General features: G+C 39.4%; 1 protein-coding gene across 1 annotated transcript; it reads left to right on the top strand.

Moving 5' to 3' along the window:
* The first annotated feature begins 1,543 nt into the window (after window positions 1–1,543).
* On the top strand, window positions 1,544–13,283 carry LOC6037932 (probable ATP-dependent RNA helicase DDX46). The gene is made up of 5 exons (XM_001847734.2): window positions 1,544–1,712; window positions 1,797–2,120; window positions 2,178–4,007; window positions 12,058–12,802; window positions 12,870–13,283. Exons 1-5 carry the CDS (start codon window positions 1,690–1,692, stop codon window positions 13,107–13,109), a joined length of 3,162 nt encoding a protein of 1,053 aa, XP_001847786.2. The 5' UTR covers window positions 1,544–1,689; the 3' UTR covers window positions 13,110–13,283.
* Window positions 13,284–17,055: the final 3,772 nt, after the last annotated feature.

Below are 17,055 nucleotides of genomic sequence, written 5' to 3'. Positions count from 1 at the left end.
TTTAGTCAAATTGGGTATTATTATTTTAATTATTTCAAAATATTTTAAAAAAATGGTTGACAAAAAAAGTAATTTAAGGAAGTTTACCTTTAGAACTGGGACATTATTGTTTTATGCAGAACAACATTTTATTTAAAAAATCAAGGATGTATTATTTATTAAGTAACTAGAAATTAATTATGCTTAGGTAGAAATCATATATTAGAAACAACTTAAAAATTTTACATTAGGTAAACAATTTTGCAAATGAGAGTGGCAGGTACGTTTAATAAATATGATAAAAAGAAGTTTTTATATAGAAGGGACCATAAATACATTTTTAAAAGCAGAATGTTTGAAAGATTATTCAGGATAACATAAATAAATTATGACTGGATGTCACATGAAAGAACAACCGTGACGCAGTAAATTTACAAATAAAAAAAATGATCACAAACTCAAAAATTTTGATACACATAAATTAAGCAATCTGGAAATTAAGAAATCCATAATTAAAAATATAAAAAACTAATATTTCCACATCAAGAAACTTAAAAAAAATTAATTGAGATTTTTGAGAAATTTAAAAATGCAAATAATTATATTAGAAAAAAAAACAATAAATCACAAATTCAAATAATTAAAAACTAAATATTTCAAAATGATTAAAGTTCAAAAAAATCTTAATTTAAAAAAATCAAAATAAAAAAAAGGTTGAAAAAATTTCGAAATAAAATAACAAGAGTTTTTAAATATTTATGAGTACAGAACACAACAAATTCAAAAGCTACAGCTAAAAATAATAAGAAAAATAATTTCAAATACAAGTAAAATATAAAAAATCTGTAAATAAATTAAAAAAAAATTAGATTTGAAATTATTAAACTCAAAAGAAATGTGTCTTTTAAAAGTTTTTGTTTTTGTAGTACATTTTTTTGTTGGGGTACTAGCCGTGCTGTAATACTATGGCTTAAGTTTGAACTAAAGCGGTATACGCACTTCGGAAGGAACCGGTCAAGATAAAAATCAAATGGGCAGCAGCGGCAGCGCAAGCAAGTCAGAGAGGGTGAAGAAAAGCCCCAAGAAATCACTCCCTCTCCTTTGTTTTGCTGTTCGTAAAGCTGTTTCTTGACCCCTTTCCTTCCGATCTGCATACTAGCCTTAAGCCTGAAATCGTTAACATAAAAAATCGTTCTCAATAGAACCAGACATCAAAAAACTACCCCAAAATCATTTATTATTTCAACTTACAATAAAATGATTAATTTCACCCAACTTGCATATTTTATGTAAGCGTGTAGTCAACATCCATCACACCAAATTGCAGTAACTTTTCAACAAGAAAGAGAAGAGAGAGCCTGCAGAAAAGTACGGGAACGCTCTGCTGCCGTTTTTGTGCAGGAGTGCAGAATTCTGCAGTACGGGAATAGACCTATTGTTTTTGTAAATAAGATCAAATCCTTGATCAAATTGATGCATACTACCCTAGTACTAAAATTTTAGAACTAAAAAGTTGGTGTATTTTGCGGAGTAATCGAACCGATGCCACAACGGTGTAACCAACTGTCATAACTTTTCAGTGTTGTTGATATTTTGAAGCCGAAAAAATCGTTCAACGTTTGCAGTTTTCCAATATTTCCACGAAAATCAGGTGAAATTCAATACAGTTTTAAGGTTCAACTGTTTTTAACATAATCTAAATTCGTCGCAATGACGAGACCAGGCGAAAATGGGTAAGTTCCTCTTGAAAATCTAAGAACAATACTTTGCCGGATTGTTAGGTTATGTTTACAGCAATTGGTTCTCCCATTTCGCAGCCGGGGTGACCACCGGCGGTCCAGATCGCGCAGCCCGCAGGACCGGAAGAAGCGCCGCTCGAAGAGTCGCGACCGTGACCGAGACCGGGGCAGTGAGCGTAGTAGCGGCAAAACGTCGTTCCGGATTTCCGGAGGAGGCAGTAGCAGCTCGTCGTCGTCGGCGTCCCGGAACCGGAAGGCGGAACGGGAACGGGACCGCAGTGACAGGGAGCAGCGCGACTGGGAACGGGACCGGGAGTTGGAGCGTGAGCGGAATCGGGAGGCCGAACGGAAGCGGGAACGCGAGCGGGAGCGGGAGAAGCTGAGGGAACAGGCGACGAAGTAGTAAGTTTGTGCTGATTGGGACTTGATTTGTGTGATAATGATTATGATTCATTTTAGTGCACAAAGCGTCAGCAGCAGTGGAACAGGTTCCAGCAGCGGCAGTGGCGGCTTCCGGCAGTCTAAATTTGACCAGAAGCCGCCGGGCTTCGTGGAGAAGGAAGTTAAGAAGCCTCCGAAAGAGGAGCCCAAGGAGGAAAAGGAATCGTTCGATTTGGCCGGTCCGATGGACAAGGAAGAAGAGCAGCGAAGGCTTGAACAGGAGATGATTAAACGGCGAGAACGGATCGAACGGTGGAGAGCGGAGAGGAAGCGGAAGGAGGTTGAAATTAAGAAGCCTGGTGGCGGGTCGGGAATAAATGTTCCGAAGAAGTGGAGCTTGGAGGATGATGAGGAAGACGATGACGATGATGGAGAGGGCAAGGGTAGTGCCAATGACGGGGAGGACGATGTCGATCCGTTGGACGCGTTTATGAAGGAAGTTAATGAGGAGGTGAGGAAGGTCAACAAGATTACGGGACCGGCACCGAAGGCGGCGGAAGGCAAGGCTGCGACCTCTTCGGGAGTTACAATTATTACCGGAGTAGCCAAGAAGAATACGGAAACGGTTAAAAAGGGCGAACTGATTGAGCAAAACCAGGACGGACTTGAGTACTCTTCCGAGGAGGAGCAGGAAGACATTAAGGACACTGCGGCCAACCTGGCCAACAAGCAGAAGAAAGAACTCGCAAAAATAGATCATTCCGGAATCAACTATCTTCCGTTCCGTAAGGTTTTCTACGTAGAAGTTCCGGAGATTGCCAAAATGACACAAACCGAAGTCGACGCGTACAAGGCGGAACTCGAAGGCATCAACGTCAAAGGCAAAGGTTGCCCCAAACCAATCCGGACCTGGGCCCACTGCGGAGTCACCCGCAAAGAATTTGAAGTCCTCCGAAAGCTAGGCTTCGAGAAACCCACCCCAATCCAGTGTCAAGCCATCCCCGCGGTCATGTCCGGCCGAGACCTCATCGGAATCGCCAAAACCGGAAGTGGCAAAACGCTGGCCTTCATCCTGCCCATGTTCCGGCACGTGCTAGACCAACCCCCGCTGGAGGAAGCCGAAGGCCCAATCGCGATCATCATGTCCCCGACGCGCGAACTCTGCATGCAAATCGGAAAGGACATCAAAAAGTTCGCCAAATCGCTCAATCTACGCGCCGTGTGCGTCTACGGGGGCACCGGCATCTCCGAGCAAATCGCCGAACTTAAACGCGGTGCGGAAATCATCGTCTGCACGCCGGGCCGAATGATCGACATGCTAGCGGCGAATTCCGGTCGCGTTACGAACCTACGCCGAGTAACGTACGTGGTGCTGGACGAAGCCGATCGCATGTTCGACATGGGCTTCGAGCCGCAGGTGATGCGCATCATCGACAACATCCGGCCGGACCGGCAGACGGTCATGTTCAGCGCAACGTTCCCGCGCCAGATGGAGGCGTTGGCGCGTCGGATATTGAAGAAGCCGGTCGAGATTCAAGTCGGGGGACGGTCTGTAGTTTGCAAGGAGGTCGAACAGCACGTGGTGGTGCTGGAAGAGGACGCCAAGTTCTTCAAGCTGCTCGAGCTGCTCGGACTGTACCAAGAGCTGGGTAGCATCATCGTGTTCGTGGACAAGCAGGAGAACGCCGACATCCTGCTTAAAGATCTGATGAAGGCTTCGTATCCGTGTATGAGTCTGCACGGTGGTATCGATCAGTTCGATCGGGATTCTACGATTATTGACTTTAAGCAGGGACGGGTTAAGCTGCTGATAGCGACTTCCGTGGCGGCTCGAGGACTGGACGTGAAGCAGCTGATTCTGGTGGTGAATTACGATTGTCCCAATCATTACGAGGATTACGTGCACAGGTTAGTGTTTTTTTTTTGGAATATGTACTTTGATTGTGAGGAGTTCCTGACGCATTTATTTTCATTACCGGCGCCAACCTAGTTATTGCGAGCTTGTATTATTGCACTGGATCGAAAAGTTCAAAAATAGTAATAAAACTTATTTTTTTTTTAATTTCAAAGTTGAAAATTTAAAAATTCAAAAATTTACTTTAAGAACTATTGCTTATAGCGAGATCAAATCAATTTTCTCCTTCGCTTCGACTGACAGGAGGTTAAAGCCGCCGAACTACAGCGGTGTAAAAATTAGTTGAACTGTAATTCAGCGTTAAATTGGCTGTCGACTTCGTTTGTTTTGAATAATTTCGGAAAAAGTCAGGTTAAAAGTCAAGGCAACTTTTGGCAACAGCCTAAAAGGAGGATGGGCGGATTTGGTCCAAGGATGTACACAAACGGTACCATTTTTTTTCGAAAGATTCCGCCGAGACATGAAAAAAAGTCTTCTGGGCCACCTCTCTAAACCCCGGGGTTCAAAAATTACAGTTGTTAAAGTTTGGGTAATTTGGGTGGGTCAAAATGTACAATTAATAGTATTTTTGCTATTTCTAAATTCATTTATAAAATCTCGATTTTATTCATTCGACGCGTATCAGCAAAAACTACGAGTTCTGATATGTCTTAGCATGAACATTGAAATAGATTACATAGATTGATTTCTCTTGTTTTTATCTATTTGAATCGTTTGTGCAAGAGGCATTCCATAGAAACAAGTCGAAACTTCAAGAATTTGAAACCGCCATTATCAAGTAACATTTTAGGCTTTATCAAGGCTGTCACAACCACTATAAAACCTACCAGCCAAAACCAACATTAAAACCACTAAGTCGTAACAGCCTCCCCCAGAACCCCGATAAACTTCTGTTAAAACCCAGAAGGACCTCCGCAAAAGGTTGTCACGGCCTATTTATAAAACCTACATAGGAGTTCAAGGCTTTAACATTGAATCCTAACAACCTCCTTAAAGCCTTAATAAAACCTTGGTTAAAACCCAGTTAGGAGTTATGGAAAATGACATTTCATACGCCTTCAAATGTCTTATGCCAGACAGATTTTATTCTGGAAAAAAAAAGTCTTCGTCTTGCCAAATGATATAATGGAGATGGTTTGCGAAAATGGCGATGATGAAATAATATATATTGGAAGTAATTATAATAATTTGAAAGCTTATTTCTAGGCTTAGTGATTTTTCACGCTCGAAAATTGCAAATTTCACGGGGACCTCAACTTCAAAACACCAAATTTCACGCAAATTTCGCGGAACTTGAAAAATGTTGAAATAACTCAGAAAATCATATGTTTAAATCTCAGAAACTACTTTTAATGCTTCATTATATATTATTCTTCAATAACCTAAAAAAATCTTCACCAAATTTGAAGCGACGCAAACAAAAATTCTACTCAATTTAAAAAAAAATCCTCATGGTTTATGGATGGGCTCGATACACATTTTTAAACAAAATGTACGGCACGCGTATTCTCATGTACTGAACTGCTCTTTAATATTCGACTATTAATGCTAAAATGTTTTCGCTAATTTGCTTCTGTTATATAATTTTACATTTTATTAAACTACATATCAAAGCCAGATTTAACAATTTTGTCAAGTTAAAATGAGTTAAATAAATTGAATTTTCTGCGACAGCACATTAAAAAAATATTTTAGGGTTTTAGCTCACTTCTCAAAAACTAAATTTAAAATCAGGTATTTTTTTTACTTTCACGGAAAGCATCTACCCAAACACACTAATATCGTTAAAATTAAACAGGCCCAAAAAATTGATATGTTTTTAAAATGTGATTCCAAAGATAAAAAAATCTTCATTTTATTTTGAATAAAACAAAGCTTGATCTTTTAATTTCTTTTAAATCTATACCTTTCAAATAAAATAGCAGTCAAATTTTAAATACAGCGACAAAACAAACAAAACAACCCCCTAAAATTTGGGAGCGATTGGTTGCGTCCACACTTTGCGCATTGCAGTTTTATTATGTATGGGAATTAGTATGGAAAAACCTTCTTTTTTACATTTTGAATTTTATCATTTATATTTCCTACTAAATTTTTCAAACCAACACATTAGTGTTAGATTGAGAAATTTCTCTAAAACTTTCCCGAAGAAAGTATTGTGCTATCTTGCTCCTGTCAAAAGATACAGCGTCCTCAAAACTGGTCTTAAACTTGTTTTTTTGCTCAGAAATCACGTTTTAGACTAGTTTTTAACACGCTGTAACTTTTGACAGAAGCAAAATAGGACAATGCTTTCTTCGAGAAAGTTTTAGAGAATTTTCTCAATTTTAACGCTATTGAGTTTGGAAAAAATAGTGGAAAATAAAAATGATAAAAATCAAAATGTAAAAAAGAGGGTTTTTCCATTTAAATCAATGCGCAAAGTGTGGACGCAACCAATCGCTCCCAAATTTCGGAGAGTTGTTTAGGGGCCTAAAAGCAACAGAAAAAATATGTTCTGAAAAATCGACCATCTCGAGCCATCCTAATACATATATATTCAAGCTTTTTAATAAAAAACTAACAAAATGTAATTAAATAGTCTTTCTGGGTGAAATATTTATTAAGTTGTTATTTAAAAAAATTCCGTCCACGAAATCATCAAAAATCACTTACCCTGGTAGTGATTAATTCTATAGTATTGATCCTTGCACCGTAACTTGGATTTGGCCCGCACTTTTCTCTCGCACTTTTGACAACAAAATTTCCCAAAACTAGGCAACCAGCAGTTGTTTATTAACATTTCCAGTTAAATATATTAAATGTTTGTATCCACTTATAAACAGGAATTCTAGACTTTGTCTCAAGAATAAACTGTTAATTTATAAACAAATTTTCAGACCTGCCATGCTTTATGCTGTGCCGATCTGGACAAGCTGTTGCTTAACCAGGAAGAAAAAACTTCAGAGGATTCAGAACAAAATTCTGAAAATGATTCTGAAACTTCCTCCTGGTTCAGCACCAGTGAACTTCATCAATTAGCCGAAGTTGACACTTTGGATGTTATGTCCAATAAGATAATTGATGCATTTCGACAAAAATCATTGCAGTCTTCAGCTGCATTGATCCGCTCTTTATATAGTTTATAAGTTAGTTTTAAGGTATCCCTTTTCCCTTTTGTACATGTAGGACCTCCTACATTTGAAATCACTGAATAGCGAAAGCTACAATATTTCATGAATAAATGAAAGTTGCTAGTATTTAAAATTGAGGTGAAAAGTCATCGTTTGTGATTGGACACTCAATAATATTTTAATTAAATGAATGTACATGGAAAAGAAATTTAAATAAATATAAATTAAAAAAAAAAAAAAAAAAAAAACATTTCCAGTCGCAGTTTCCACCAATATTACGCCCATTTGAAATGTTAGTCTTGATTTTAAATTTTTGAAAATATTTTTTTCGAAAAGATCGGAAAATTTCACGAATGTTTCATGTTTTAACATTGTAAATCGGACCATTAGTTGCTGGGATATCGACATTAGAAAATGTTGGGTTGTTTGGGTGGGACTTAGAAAACATCAATTTTCCTGTTTTTTAGCCTTTGCATAGCAATATCTCAGCAACTATGGGTCGCATCAACAAAGTTCAATAAAGCAAAATATAGAGAATTTTCTCAGCTTTTCAAAAATGTTTTTTTCAAAGGTGGGCAAACATGGGCACTAATTATAAAAAATGAAAAACTGCGACAGTTTTCAAAAAAGTTACCTAAAAATGGCTATAACTTGAAAACGGAGCACTTTATCAAAAATTCACTAAAGTACTTTTTGATTGCAAATTCGATTTTACATCGAAAAATGAAGTTGAAAAATTTTTGCGACCGATATTTTGTTTTTTTGAAAAAATCAGTATTGATTCAAAAAATCATAACTCGGTCAAAGATTTTTTGCCCATTCTGAAAATTTCTGAAAAGTTGGCATTTTATGTCCTCTAAAACATATCAAAAAAAAATTAAAAATAGTGTTTTTTTGCAAATCAAGTTTTAGTGACAAAAATTTAAATGAAAAATCACCAAAAATTTTTTTACCGTGCAGCATTTTTTTCAGTGTAGTCCATATTCATACCTACAACTTTGTCGAAGACACCAACTCGATCAAAAAATTCCTTCAAAAGATACAGATTTTTGAATTTTCACATATCATTTTTGTATGAACAGCTGCCAAATTTGTATGGAAAATTATATGGACAAACTAATGATGCAAAATGGCTTCTTTGGGCATACCGAAGGCACCAAAAAAGTTTCAGCCGGATTAAAAAATACAAAAATTAAAATTAAAGAAAAAAGACCGATTCCGTAAAGAACTGCTCATGTGTGTTTTTATCAAATGCTAATCAAATTTATTGCTTTTTCAACTTTTTCTACCAAGATGGTGGTTAAGCACAATCAATCAAACCACACGTTTATCGCCATATTCATGCATTGCTATTTGGCCGCGTTAAAAACTTTTTTAAGAGCTTATGGTTTTAAGTAAGCTTTTTGCATGCCTAAGGGCAATTGACAGCTACAACACCCTTGGTTTTAAAGAAGCATGAGATAAAACCTTTAGGCATGCGCATGACATTGCCATCGGGTTTTCAAGACTCTCTTAAAACTTTCATAAAACCTTATTGAAAGCCATTTGGCTTTTAATGCCAACAGGTTTTATGTCCGAGGCATGAAACCTTCTTAAAACCTTTAAATCAACTCATGCTTATTGGTTGCTGTGAAAACCAACATAAAACTTACAAGCAATCAAGATGCTACCATAAAACCTCAATAAAACTAGGTGGTGGCTAGTGGGTTTAAAAATGTGACTTGGGTTAGTAGTGAGTACAATGTCCGGAACTTGAAACAAAATTGTTACAGTCATGCTTAGGTTTAGCACCGCATATTTTTTTTATTTTTCTTGTATTTTGAAAATGCGACTGTTTACAAATAAAAAACACCTTAAAATAATTGTTATTGTAATATGGGTATCAAATGATCGGGTTATTTTTCATGCATTCGAATGTAATAACATTTTTTTGAAAATACTAAAAAAATCACAAAACTACGTATTTTCGAAAAAAATAATCAAAATTTTAGCTTTTTACAAACGCTCAGAATTTTTTCATGCATTTCGAAAGTTATAACAGTTTTTTTGTAAATAATAAAAAAAATCAAAAAACTACTTATTTTTGAAAAATACTCAAAATTTAAGTTTTTCACAATATGGGTATCAAATGATTTTCATGAGATTTTTATGCATTTCGGAAGTTATAACAATATTTTTAAATACTCAAAAAATTCACAAAACTACGTATGTTCGAAAAAAATACTCAAATTTTAAGTTTTTTACAATATAAGTATCAAACGATCGGGATTTTTTCATACATTTCGATTGCAAGAACATTTTTTTTGAAAATACTCAAAATTTTCACAAAATTTTCCAAAAAATACTCAACATTTCAGTTTTTCACGATATGGGTAACAAATGACCGGGATTATTTTACACATTTCGAATGTAATAACAATTTTTTTCGATAATGCTCAAAATTTTCACAAAACTACGTGTTTCCGAAAAAATATATTCAAATTTTAATTTGAAACTTATACTGTAAAACACTGGCATGTTGAGTATTTTTATTTTTCGAAAATACGTAATTTTGTGATTTTTTTTTGTATTTTCGAAAAATGTTGTCATTACATTCGAAATGTATGAAAAATCCCGATCATTGGATACTCATATGGTAAAACCTGAAATATCGAGTATTTTTTCGAAAATACGTATTTTTGTGAAAATTTTAGTATTATTTCGAAAATACGTTGTTTTGTGAACCTTTGAGTATTTTCAAAAAATGTTGTAATCACATTCTTAAGGCAAGAAAAAACTACGATCATTTGATACTCATATTGCAATAACAATAATTTGGTGTATTTTTTCGAGAAACATTGCATTTTATAAATACAGGAAAAATATGTATTTTTGTGAACATTTTCATGTAATTATAAGTGCAATGGGTAGCTGCCGGTGCCGGTTGTTGTCTTCATGAAGCCACTGAATGAATTTTTGATCTAAATCAAATGTGCTTCAAAATTTATATAATTTTGTGGTACAGTCATTGACGTCCTAGTTGGCAAACATTGATTAATGACGGTTTCCATAACTTTACAAGGAATGGGATAATCGTTACCAAAAGGAATCAGCATGTGTAAGGCACTATTCTAAACAACTTGTTGAAGGAATTAAGTCAAAATATTGAAAGCGACGCAAAATGTATATCTTTGAACGAAAAATCATGACAATGATGGAAGTCTTCACGTTAACCGAGACAGCTGAACGAAAAGTACAATCAGAAACCTTTGCCACTTCTCAGTGTCCTTTTTATCGAACTAGCAATTCTCCACCATTTATTCATATTTTTTGATTTGGTTCATACTTTTTGGGGCCCTTCTCTGTTTTGTGTCATTGCCAATGATTCATTGGTTTACTCATACACGTCTCCATACAATTTTGGCAGCTGATCATACAGAAAAAGTACGTAAATATTCCAAAAACTGTAACTTAAGAAGAATTTTCGGATCGATTTAGTGTCTTGGACAAAGTTGTTGACTGTTCAGAAATTTTTTTCACAAAAATCTATTTCCCAAAATCCGTTTTTTTATTTTTTTTATAAAAAATATATATGTTTACTTTTGAGCCACAAAGAAAACATTGAATATTACGCCCATTTGAAATGTTATTCTTGATTTTAAAACGTTTGGAAAGGCGCCATAGCGCACGAGAAGAGACGCGAGCAGGGAGAGAGCAAATACGGAGTTTTCTCTCTCCTCTTCGAACTTTGCTCTCTCCCTGCTCGCGTCTCTTTTATGGCGCCTGGCCAAAAGCTTTCTTGCACACCCTTGGTTGCGTTGTATGGGAACCCGTGCACGGAGAAAGCATAACAGGTTGGCGCTAAGGTTGGCGGCTGTTTGGGAGATTTTGCAGCGCTCATTAGATATTCATTGAGAGCATTATGATTCGATGCGTTTAGCTGTGTTATGATTCCAAGTCGAGATGACGCTTTTGTTCAAATATTTTAATGAATATATATTATTTATACCTAAGGCTACCAACTGTACGGATTTTTTCCTTACCATACGGATTTTCGAACCTCTTCGCGGATTTTTAACAGGCCGGAATTTTCGTAGGGAATTTTACGCATAATACGGAATTGTACGGAAATTTAACAACTTTTTAATCATTGAATTGCTTTTCTGATTTGGTCGAAGCTTTTGTTAACTAGAAATTTGTATTTTTCTGTTAGTTTGATTTAAAAAGGGAGAGTTTTCCGGGGTTTCCTCAATTCTTGATTATCAATAATTCTAGAGTTTTTGAACTATTGTCTTTCATATGTTGATAAAACCTTTTTAAAAAACTCTAGAATTGTTCTTTAAGAAATTCCTTACTAAATATATTTATCCATTTCCAAAGGAAGTTAGCAGTTTTAGGAAACTAAAACTAGTGAAAACATTTGGACATTTGAATTAACAAATCTAGAGTTTTTTTTAAATGTCCTATCAACTGTTGTGTTTCACATGTGATAGGATCTCTTCAATAAAAAAAATCTGGGAAAGTGTTCGTGAAAACACTAGGAACGATATCATTCGTAAAAGCAAACTTGACATTTCCTAAACTTTTAAACGTTTAACAAAAAAAAATTAAGAACATAATGATTTGATTCAAATCACGGTTTATTTTATGAATACTTTTAAACGTGCAAGTCATAAGCACTTTAATAGCATTTTGTGAAATTTTTTAGCTGTAAAAACGACACAGTTTTATATTTTTAACTCTCAAATTTATTAAATTTAATTTATCTAAATAATTCATTGACAGTTTTTGTTATACCATGGTGTCATATCGGCAAAGTGTACGGATTTTTGCTCATCAAGAGTTGGTAGCCTTATTTATACCTCAATTTCCTATGAACAAGTTGAACAGGTGGACGCGACGCGTTTGAAAATAATACAATAAACCCTATTAAATAATCTTCCAATTGCAGGTGCGGTCGCACGGGTCGCGCCGGCAACAAAGGTTTCGCGTGGACCTTCCTCACGCACGAGCAGGGCCGCTATTCGGGGGATATTATCCGTGCGCTCGAGCTCTCCGGCGGTACCATTCCGGACGATCTGCGCCAGCTGTGGGAAACGTACAAGACAACGCAGGAGGAGCAGGGCAAGAAGGTCCACACCGGTGGTGGCTTCAGCGGCAAAGGGTTCAAATTTGACGAGCAGGAAGCGGCGGCCGTTAATGAGCGCAAGAAGATGCAGAAAGCCGCACTTGGCTTGCAGGACTCGGACGACGATGAAGATCTGGAGCAGGATATTGATCAGCACATTGAGAGTATGTTTGCGACCAAGAGGATCGTGAAGGAGGTGGAAGCGCCGGTCATAACGCAAACCGTAACGGTTCCTACGCCGCCGGTGGCCACAAACTCGGACAAGCTGGAACTGGCCAAGCGGCTGGCTTCGCGCATCAACCTGCAGAAGAGTCTTGGCTTTGAGGCGAAGGGTGTGACGCAACAGGCGGCGGAAGCAATCCTCAAAGGAAGCTCCACCCAGCAGCTTATTACGGCGAAAACCGTCGCGGAACAGCTAGCCGCAAAACTCAACACCAAACTCAACTACCAGCCCAAAGACGAGGAAGAGGCACCGGTCGAGACGAACGAGCAGGTGTTCCGCAAGTACGAGGAAGAGCTGGAGATCAACGACTTCCCCCAGCAGGCCAGGTGGAAGGTTACTTCCAAGGTAGGCTTTACCAGACTCGATCATCTGCTTCATAAAATCACACTTTCTACCCCTTTCTCTTTACCAGGAGGCGCTGGCACAAATTTCCGAGTATTCGGAGGCGGGTCTTACGGTGCGCGGTACGTACGTTCCGCCGGGTAAGAACCCGCCCGAGGGCGAACGCAAGCTGTATCTGGCGATCGAGAGCTGCTCGGAGCTGGCGGTGACCAAGGCGAAGCGTGAAATTACGCGCCTCATCAAGGAGGAGCTGCTGAAGCTGCAGGCGTCGCACCACATTGTGAACAAGTCGCGTTACAAAGTTATTTAAGGTGTAGCCACTATTATAGCGTTGTATTGATTTAGTTGTACTAGGATTGAAGGGAAGAAGAATAAGCTATGACTCAAGTGTGTAACTGTGAACAGAAATCAAGGTTTAAAATTTGTTCGATGTGTAAGCATCGAAAAAGGATAAATAAAGTACTTTAACAAATTACTAGACATACTAAAATTGTTTTAATTCTGAAAGAATGCTAATTTTTTAAGCTTTTTTGTATGTAGACTGTAGTCCCGATTCGCCTCAGTTGACGGTAGAATTATTCTACATCTTTGTATGTATGTTTTTTTTGCATTCCTCCTAACATCTTATGACAGCTGCCTAGATTTCGAAGCCTCTTTTGTGCTAACCTCGGTGCTACACTCAGTCGCCAGCCAGCGACAAGTTAAGACGTGTTTTGCTCGTATTGTCATCACGCGTGCTTGGAAGTTTTTGACAGATGGAGGTGGAGGAATCCTCCGAAGAGGAAGATTTTCGTCCCGTCCGCGGGAATCGGAAGCGGAAGAAGTCCAGCGAGGTCACTGGAATCGGCATCGAAGGAGAAAAAGTTGAGAAGACCCTGCTCAACAACAAGTTCAGCCCGCTAGCGGATAACAAAAACAACAACAATGCCAGCCCAGCAGGAGGAGGGGACGCCCCGGCGGTTCCACCACCCGGCCAGTCAGCAGGTAAACAAAAGCAACCACCTTTGGTGGTGAAGAACACCACGGATTTTTACAAGCTCGTGGCGATAGTGGAAAGTTGTAAAATAGGTTTCAAACCGATTTACAAACTAACCCGATTTGGAACCAAGGTGACCTGCTTCTCTGTCAAAGATTTTGACAAGTTGCAAGAGCTACTCAAGAAGAAGAAAGTAGAATTCTACACCCACGATCGGCGGAGCGAACGAAATCATCGGGTGGTTCTTCGTGGTTTTCCTGATGAACTGAAACCGGACGAGGTCAAGTATCTTCTGAAGAGGGATCTCAAGCTGGACGCGCTGGAGGTGCATGCCATCAAGCGGAAGGAAAAGTCCACCGTGGACGAAATTCCGTACATTGTGGTCTTCCCCAAGGGATACACCAATCTGAAGAAGCTCTCTGCAATGAAAGTTGTGGCAAAAACTATCATCCGGTGGGAGGCCTACCGGAACAAGCGGCCGAACGTGACCCAGTGCAGGAACTGCTTGCAGCTGGGTCATGGAACCAGGAACTGTCACCTGAAAGGGAGATGCAACAACTGTGGCGGTCCCCACAAGATGGACGAGTGCAAAGTCCAAGAAGCCGAGCCGAAGCGGTGTGCCAACTGCTTTGGAGCCCACGAAGCCACGGACCGCAGCTGCCCTAAGCGTGTGGACTTCATCCGGAGGCGCCAGCAGGCGTCGAAACCGAAACCGCCGGCAAGGAAGGCGGAGAAGCAGAGTCCAGCAGTTCCGGCGTTTACGCCGGCGGAGTTCCCTCCCTGTCGGGCGCAGTTCCGGACGGAAAATCCAAGGATCGCCCTCGTCCCGCAGGAAGCAGCCAAAGTGGCCCCCGAGACGGTGGAGCCACGGAGAAGGAAGCCGGGGAGGTACTCTACAGTTCGGCTGAGCTGTGGGTGATTTTTTCCGAGTACATCGGCAGATTCAAGACCTGCAAGACCCGCTTGGACCAAGTAACCCTCGTCAGTTACATGATCTCCAAGTATGGAATTTAAGGAGTTTTTTTTTTGTTATTATATATTGTTTTACTGATCCTCGGTCCCAACCTGGTCACAGCACCTAAAAGGACCTAATAAAAATAAGTTAAGAAAAAAAAACCTCGGTGCTAACTCATAATAGGAATCCCATAATCCACTGAGAATTTTGGCTCGAGACTCGACTGACTTCAGGCTCGAACTTGAGCCAGAATTCTCAGTGTTAAGCTTAGTAGAAAGAGAACAAAGGTATCGATTTGTAGACAAACCCCAGACGAAGTTGACGTTGACCGTCCTTTTTCTAGAAAGGACAGTGTTTGGCCCAATGCCCCGAAGTTCCAACCAGATTTGCGCAAGTTTCGCTCAGTGTGTGCAATCCCACCCCTGCAGCGCTAACAGGACGGCGCTGTCAACTTTGACAGCTAAAAGCAACGGCGCGACGGCGAAAAAGTAATTTAAAACGGCACTTAAAGGATATCCATCCTGAAAAGTTCCGCGGACTTGGCCTTGCGTCGGACGACAACCCACCCGATTCTAAACTGCCAAAGATTTCAATCGGGATGAGTTACGATTTCTACTCTCGTGCGTGCGTTAAAATGGTCACGAGCGCAGGCCTGCCTCTGACCATTTTTGAGAAAGCGGGCGTGGATATCCTCCACTCTGTCGAGGCAGGATTGAATGCTGGACGCATCACACGGAATAACATTTCCTCCAGAGTGGAGTACACGGCAGGAGTATTCAAAGATTTTGTTTCTCAAGAAGTTGCTGGAAGACCTATTTGCCTGAAACTTGACTCTGCAACGAGAAAAGGACGTGGAGTTCTTGGTGTCAACTGCCAGTTTGTTCGAGACAAAAAAAATTGTCGTAAGGACTCTCGGCCTAATCGAAATGAAAATCAAGCAGACAGCGGAGAACATCAAGGCTGAGTTGCTGAAACTACTTGAAAGGTTCAAGATCGATCATTGGCAAATTTATTCAATAACAGTCGACAACGGCGCAAATTTTGTGAAAGCAGCAATGCTCCTCAAACAGCAACAGCAGTCAATGCTGATCAAGGTAGTATTTTTCCCATTTTTTTTTTAATTTTTGCTTCTGAAGAACATTTAAATTTTAGATCAACTACGACATTGATTTGGATGAAAATGGAGAAGAAACAGAAGTCGATGATTCCGAGGATTCCACGCTGGAAGAGACTGTCGAATACGACAGCGAAGTTGAAGATTGTAACGAAGATGATGAATGGGTAGACGATGAGGACATACCTCCAGTACCGGAAAGAGATCTCGTGGCAACTCTGGAAGCCGTTAAATGCGCTGCACATACGCTTCAGCTGGCGGTGTACGACACTTTGAAGAGGTGTAAACTGCGCTCGAAGCTGGCTTTTGTGAAAAAAGTGTCGGCGGTTCTGTGGACGAAAACTTACAGACAAATTTTCAAACACAGCAAAAAACCGATTCCTACTCTGGAGTGCGAAACACGGTGGAATTCTGGTTACGCGATGGTACAGTATTTTGTTGACCATGAAGATTTCGTGAAGGACCTGTTGAAGAACAACAACCGAGTGAAGATTTCCAGAAAAAACTGGAAATTTATGCACGATTTCAGTGAAGCATTCCAACCGCAGGCCAAGGATTGATACCTAAGTGCAATGGCACTGACCTTGTTGCGTGCTCTTCGGTTGACGTCCACATAAGGAACATCCTGGAAGGAGCGTAACTAACTACATCCGTAGTTCTGTTAGATCATCCGAATTATCTTGATCAGAACAGTATAGCTCTGGTTCCTTGCGAGTGTCCTATTTTCTTACCTCCACGTTGGCTTGGTTTTCATGATGACCTAGCTGGTGGCCTGTGGAAACGGATCGTAAACCAGAGTCGAGACGGCTAAAAGAAAGGGGCGCGACAATGTGGGAAAGGGAAGTAATTTGTGATTAGACTAGGGTGGTCCAAATCCGGACTTTTTTGGGGCTACCCCCTGAAATCAAAGATTGACCCATCACTAGGCTAAATTCCAAATTTGAGCTCATTCTGACCACGGGAACCCCTCCCTCCAATCGCTTAAAGTTTGTATGGGAAAAATCGTCAAAATGTATGGAGAAAAGCAACTGTTTTACTTTTTTACCTGTGGAAGGCGCCATACTTATCCGATTCTCACCATTTCTCAAATGTAGAACCTTCATTAAATTTAGAACTACTTTCCCGAAGACACTATATTTTTAGGATTTTTTCCCGCGAAGTTATTAGCGCCCAAAACTGACCATTGCTGCGCGGCCAGCTGTAAGGGGCTA

Source organism: Culex quinquefasciatus, chromosome 1 (assembly GCF_015732765.1).
Source record: "Culex quinquefasciatus strain JHB chromosome 1, VPISU_Cqui_1.0_pri_paternal, whole genome shotgun sequence".
NCBI classification, from domain to species: Eukaryota; Metazoa; Arthropoda; class Insecta; order Diptera; family Culicidae; genus Culex; species Culex quinquefasciatus.
This window is presented reverse-complemented; position numbering and strand designations above follow the sequence as displayed.

What these genes read in the sequence shown, in the direction of transcription:
- LOC6037932 (XM_001847734.2), top strand. Translation starts at nt 1,690, where the DNA reads ATGACGAGACCAGGCGAAAATGG. An exon ending in TACGAGGATTACGTGCACAG is followed by an intron (nt 4,008 to 12,057) that starts GTTAGTGTTTTT and finishes TTCCAATTGCAG; the next exon opens with GTGCGGTCGCACGGGTCGCG. An exon ending in GGTGGAAGGTTACTTCCAAG is followed by an intron (nt 12,803 to 12,869) that starts GTAGGCTTTACC and finishes TCTCTTTACCAG; the next exon opens with GAGGCGCTGGCACAAATTTC.